Below are 6,396 nucleotides of genomic sequence, written 5' to 3'. Positions count from 1 at the left end.
GGAGGCTGGTGCACGAGATTTTCATTTAGTGAAATCTCGGAGAGTAGATATACACTGTAGTTGTGACACAATGACTTGTAATGAGTTATTGACACTCTTCTCCTTTCACATACCCAATTTGCATCCAAAACCTGATTTTGAAAAGGACCCTACTACAATCTTGTGTTTTCAACTTGTTTTCTTTGCCATTTTTTTTAATGCAAGTGCAAAAAAAATGTTTATATTGTTCCAAACTAAATACACCAATACCAAAAATATTGAAGTGCTTTCTCCACTTAATTTACACACTTTAAGCAATGGAGTATTCAAATTGAATTTATAATGTTACATAATAATTTGTAAACTTGGGTAGTTGTCCCCTAAGGAGGGGTGGACTTAGACATATCAATTCCTATAGACTTGTAATATGCATTTTCTGCATAAGCCATTCGGTTTTGGAACATTGTCCATTCAGTTCTACACCTATCCTTCACCTGCCACCAATAATAATAATATCTAAATATCAACATTTACATATTTCATAACCAAAGTCCATTAAATAATACAAAACTTGATTCCGAGACTTTACTTAAGGGGAATCGACTTTCTTGCTACTAGACCAACATATATCGGTATATAAGCAAAATGCCATAGGTCTTTAGGGAAGGAACCAAAAAATATAGCATGTAATGCGATAAAGCTGAAATATGAAACATACCCCGTTCCGTGGTGGTTTCCCAACGTCTGCCGATTTGCCCTACCAAGAACATGAATAATAAGCATTTTATGGCATCATTTTTGGGTAAAAATAATGAGTCCAAAGAATAAACATGGCAAACAAATTATTACCTGATTCCCTAGTGAGGGAATACCTTGGTGAACAATCCACTGAGAATCAACAACTCCAATCTTCTCATGGGCCGGCTATATCACATAAAGAAGATTACGGCTTAAAAGCGTTTTTTGGGTAGCATTCGGTAGATATGCTATAACGGACATATAACAGAATAGGCCGAAGGGTTTAAAAGTGGAACACTTTAGTTCGACTAGAAGAGTGGAACCAAAGAGATCAGGACAGTTTATTCTGTTCGATCTATGCGCCAAAGGCGACGTTGTTGTGGCTATGGTGGTAAAACCACTTTTATAATTGAATAGTTTAGATATTAGATTATTTGAAAAAATGTTGGAATGGACTTACCTCAACACATTTTCTCATTGCAAAATCAAGACCCCACCCATGGACCAAGTCATTCTGCAATGCCAAGAGTGTTCAATCATAATACATACAGTATTTAAAGAAACGTCGTAATAACTAGTGAATGGACATTTTTTAAACAATTATGATTAACTGTCCAACCTGAATCATATGCCACACACAGCGCCATGCATCTCGTGAAAACACTGGAGCCATAATCTCAATAAACCTGCATCCACATGACACAATTAGATTCGGCACTGGTAGACAAGATAATACAGTAAGGACGTGTTTGAGTAAACAGCTTAGTTAAGCACTAACGCAATAAGTTGTTTTGAAATAAGATATTCTTATAAGCTCTTCCAAACACCCCCTAATAATACTTTGGTAGTTACTTACGCTGCACAAGGAGGCATGAGAGGATCAAAACACCGTCCTGGTTTCTCCTCGGTTACTCTAATAGAAAACCAAGAAAACAAAGAAGTTAATGCACATTCTTTCAAATGACAACTGTAAGAAAAATGGAGCGTGACTCAAATTATTCGTACTTGTGAACTTCTTGATCATCTCTTCTTTTTGTCATCTGCCATACCAACCCTTTATTAGGTTCCAAACCTGGCTGTGAAATGTCCAAGCCATGCTTCCTTACCAGTTTTAGGTACCTGCAGTTGAAATAACAACATATATGAAAATCAAATAAAACAAAAACCTTAAAAACAACTCCTTGCCATATCGAAAACTCACTCCTCTGCATCAAAATGCTCAACCCCCAAGTCTTCATCCCATATAAAAATATAATCATATGGTGCCACAATGTCGGGATGTAGAAACCGCTTGGCATACCACCTACGAGAGGAAAAACTCAAGTGGTCAATATGCTAGCATGTTGAAATAAAAAACCACTTTTAATTCGGAAAACGAAAAACATAATTAACTGCAAAAAAGTACGATGAAATTTTGTCATCCAAAAAATGAACATAAAGTAACTTCTTACCATTTGGTCTGTTTGCGAGTGCTCACATGAATAGCCTTCTTTGACCATTCAAACTCTTCCCATTCAGTTGTTCGGCCATCATAATGAAATAGAAGGATTGTGAAGTTGTCTGAAAACTGTTCAAGATGTATTTAGTTAAAAGACACGTAAACAAACAAGTATATGCAACCCGAGAGAGAAAGGCACCAAGACCTTTTTCACAGCTTTATCAATATTATCTCTCTGATCATAACCAACAGTGAAGGTGACAAGGTACTTCGGCTTGGTCGCTAAATCCTGTGAAGTGCAAGTTTATTAAATGATCAGTCTACATGAGTGTTTTTTTGCTATAGTATAATTGCAACACTTAAAAAGGTGAGCCTCGGCGCAACGGTAAGGTTGTTGCTTAGTGACCAAGAGGTCACTAAGTCATAAACAGCCTCTGAACTTGCGGGGGTGAAGTTGCGTACATTTAACCTCCCTAAACCTCACTAAGTGGGAACCTCATGCACTGTATTTAGCTACGTATTTCCGTGCATGCAAAAGGGACACACTTTCTATTCTTCAATTCAATCCCCCTTCCTCCTCGGAAAATGGAAGGAAGAAAAATAAAAAGTGGTTTTTAATGACATTTGGAAATTGTGGCCACATTCAGCATATAAACTGTTTTAGGATACACACCTCGCTAGGCTTACCCCACAATCTACGCAGATAAAAATCAGACTCAGCATCAACTATGCCTGGAGGTAATCTTTCTGCACCTCTTGGATTTGATGGAACCCAAATCTACCAAGAAAAATAGGAGCACATGAGAGATCAATATACAGAAAATAGCGAATTTTCAAATACTATATAACATAATCATTCTTGGAAGCACTTGAAAGGGATGAAAAATATATCTGCATGACAAGTTGGATGCATTCGACATATATGCACCAGTTTGAGGGGGAGTGTTGAGATTTGATAAAATGTTTACCTTTGAAGTATCATTTGATGATTGATACCGAGATGAGTTTCTGTTATTAATCTTCATAAAAGACCAATCATAGTGACCTGCATATTTGTCTTCAATGTAAGAGAGATCGATGGAAGGAAGCAGGCCAGATGGGAGATTCAACTGCAAATCGTGAAGCACTGTCAGCATTTTCACTATTTACGTCCAATAGCATAAAACAATCGACAAAAAGTAACAACTCAAGGCTCAACAATAAGATATTCAGTCTGCACCTTTGTTATTGACAATGTTGGAAATGATACTCCTAAAAAGAAGCCAAAAATCACTCCAATAAACGTCGTCACAACAATCCTCATAATTTCACTTGGTTTTTTGCTAGTAAAACTGCAACCAATGAATTGGAAGATGTCATTAACTAGCATATACGAAATTTCTCAGAAGAAAAAAGAATAACAGAGTTAAAGATCTCTAATGATTAAACCTGCGAGTAATAGTCCCCATTTATTTACAAACTTCTATAAATGTATGCTCATACAACTAGATTCTGGATCTGGACCAATTATTCACCATTTACCGATGGTAGTTGGTAGGCATGCAGGTATTCGCCATATAAGAAACCCAGATGCTTGTTCAAAGAATGCAAACCGGCCTGATGCTACAAAAAAAGAATGAATGTACTACATTAGTAAATGGAACCAGACAACGATTCAACTTTAAAAGAACAAAGGCGATAACCATGTTGTGAGAGAAACATATTATATTATTTGGAAAACAATATCAGAATATCCTCAAATGCCAGTGGGATTCACAAGTCAGACTAGTTTACTTCTATGTACGGCAAAGCAACTTATCATAATGAACTTATGTTAAATTTACTTCTCCAACATATCAAACGACAATTATGGAAGTTTGAGCAACACGGCCTATAAGCATGCTGCAAGAAATGGACAGAAGCAATAGCAAAGGAACAAAACTAGCTCGCGGTCCTTGTTAAGACAGTGAGTGAAACGAGTCAAAAGCAAGAAAAGCATGTGTGACCTCCTAAAACAACTCTACAGAGTAAGCAACTCATGTGATCTCCTTAACAAAAGAACCCCCCAAACTAAGTAGCACCACAAAATGCTGATGTTTCTATCCAATATAGGATATACCGTTGAAGATTCAAATAAAAGAGAAGAAAGAAAAGATTAAAAAAACATAAAATATAACCGACCATAATTGGAGTATCTTATTATGCAATCTAGAAAGGCATAAATACATACACGGGATACTGATACAAAAGAATACAAGTAAATGCATACAACACAATATAGATATGTTAATATAGAAAAAATTCATTAGATAACTGATAGTTATATATTGAGAGGAAAGTATTTAAAATGATAAGAGTATCCGATAGCCATCAAAATGTGCTGCCCTTAACAGGCTGGGCCGAGTCGGACCCGTCCAATAAATAGGAGGGCTTAGGCTCTTAAAAGCTCTCACGGATAGACCTCAGGCCATTTTGGCCTATGCCCTAATAGAGCCTGAGTCCTCCAGGCCGGTCCGCACATCATTTAAAATACCCTCCCAATCTGGTTGCACAATAACTTTTTTGCCCAAATAATGTGCTGGTTTTTTTTTGCCGGCCAAGTGTGACCATACCTGCACTAATGCACAAGATCCCATCAAAACTCCACAATTAAGTGTGTTAAAGTGAGAGTAGTATTACAGTGGGTGGCCTCCTAGGAAGGCCTTGTGTTCGACCTCTATGGTAAAAGATTATAACATTGTTCAATCCGTGTAACTGACCCTACCTAGTGGATTAATGCTTTATTGTTGTTTTGGCCAGGCCGAGCAGCCTGAATTGCCACCACTCATGATGCATATCGGATACAGGTATGGCAACCAATTTCCTGTATCGGAGCTACATAGTTTGCGATTAAAAAAAACATTCCAAGCAAAAGCACTCTGTTGTCAAAATTAATCATAAGCTTTTCTAAAATCAAAATAAGCTAATCCAAGCATGCCCAATTCCACAAAATATTAGTACTATTTAACATAAACCAGCTTAGATTAATTCAACAAAATTTAGATCTTTTCAATTGCTGGGTGAAATTTTCACTCAAGAGAGCACCTTCCATAATCAATTAGACCAGAAAACTCTCAATTGGGCATTGGCCCCTATTTACAAACCAAGTTAAGTCAAAAATCAAACTTGAAACACTAAGTTATGATTATATAGTGAACAATGATAAAAAAATTATCTTTTAATTTCATTCTTGTATAGAAGAGAGTGAAAATGCAATAAAGTTACATGGGGTTGAGTTATAATGAATGGTTTCTGAGAAATTCAGTCTTAGAGTAGTAGCATATGAACATTCTAAAACTGCAAAAAAGATAATAAATTGTTGGGAATGAAAACTTACAAGGAATAACCCAATAACCAAGATGAAGATCTAACCACAAAAATTGAAGCTTTTTTGTTAATATAGTGAGAGAGGAGGGAAAGATTAAATTTTTTTGGGAGCTGAGAAATACAACAGAGAGTGTTGAACTTATCAAGTTTTGTGGAGATCGAATGAATCAAACGGCGGAGAATGAAATAAAGAGTGAATATGAATTTTGTTTCCTAGATTTTTCAGAAAAGTAAAGTTCAAACTAGTTTCAACACTTTGAATGATAATCAACATAGTTATAATCAAAATAGTTTCTTTATGTTATTAAAATGTTCAATACTTATTCATAAAATTAATAAAAAAAGTTTTTAACTTATTGTTTAGATATTCTGATTTTTTATTATTTATGGATTAAGTTGATATACAAAAGTTTTAGGAGATTAAAATTGTTTTTACTCAACAAAAAAAATGGGAATGAATAACAAATGAAAATCTTCTCCATTGTATTTGCATTTATCTTAGGTGTTTCACAAAAGAAATAAATATTTGTTTGTAAATAAAAAGATGTTTATTATCCCTTTGTAAATTTCTAAATATATATTTGTTCTACCCATTTCTAGGGCAAATGTATTTGTGGTTTTAAGAATTTGTGGTTTTAAGAGATTCTTATGTCGATGAAATTTGAACTTACAACATTATAGTTTACTAACAATTTTTCACCAACTTTACCAACCTTGATTAGTCTTATATGGAATTGATAATAGGAAATGAAAATGACATCTTTTTTTGTATTATAAAAGGTAAATATATTCTTCTTAAACTTAAAACATTATTTAGAAGTAAAAAAAATTACATTTTTAAGGTTCCTTATAGTTTTTGTATTCTTATTAAAAAAAATATGGTTAATGATGAAATA

At 34.8% G+C, this 6,396-nt stretch overlaps 1 protein-coding gene across 1 annotated transcript; it reads right to left on the bottom strand.

Moving 5' to 3' along the window:
• On the bottom strand, positions 254-5,684 carry LOC109327816. Its single transcript, XM_019560984.1, has 15 exons — positions 5,511-5,684; positions 3,584-3,757; positions 3,375-3,486; positions 3,124-3,264; positions 2,829-2,933; positions 2,361-2,444; positions 2,169-2,284; positions 1,919-2,020; positions 1,723-1,836; positions 1,574-1,630; positions 1,337-1,403; positions 1,178-1,231; positions 829-903; positions 698-736; positions 254-473 (listed from the first exon to the last, which is right to left on the bottom strand). The coding sequence occupies exons 2-15, from the start codon at positions 3,601-3,603 to the stop codon at positions 360-362; spliced, it is 1,200 nt and encodes a 399-aa protein (XP_019416529.1). The 5' UTR covers positions 3,604-3,757; positions 5,511-5,684; the 3' UTR covers positions 254-359.

The sequence above is a fragment of the Lupinus angustifolius genome, chromosome LG15 (genome assembly GCF_001865875.1).
Source record: "Lupinus angustifolius cultivar Tanjil chromosome LG15, LupAngTanjil_v1.0, whole genome shotgun sequence".
NCBI lineage: Eukaryota > Viridiplantae > Streptophyta > Magnoliopsida > Fabales > Fabaceae > Lupinus > Lupinus angustifolius.
This window is presented reverse-complemented; position numbering and strand designations above follow the sequence as displayed.

Bases quoted from the DNA above. Each gene is read 5' to 3' on its own strand.
- LOC109327816 (XM_019560984.1), bottom strand. From the start codon at position 3,603: ATGGGGACTATTACTCGCAG. The intron at 2,934-3,123 runs GTAAACATTTTA...TTTTCTTGGTAG, and splicing joins CATCAAATGATACTTCAAAG to ATTTGGGTTCCATCAAATCC. The intron at 1,232-1,336 runs GTTGGACAGTTA...TTGGCATTGCAG, and splicing joins GTGTGTGGCATATGATTCAG to AATGACTTGGTCCATGGGTG.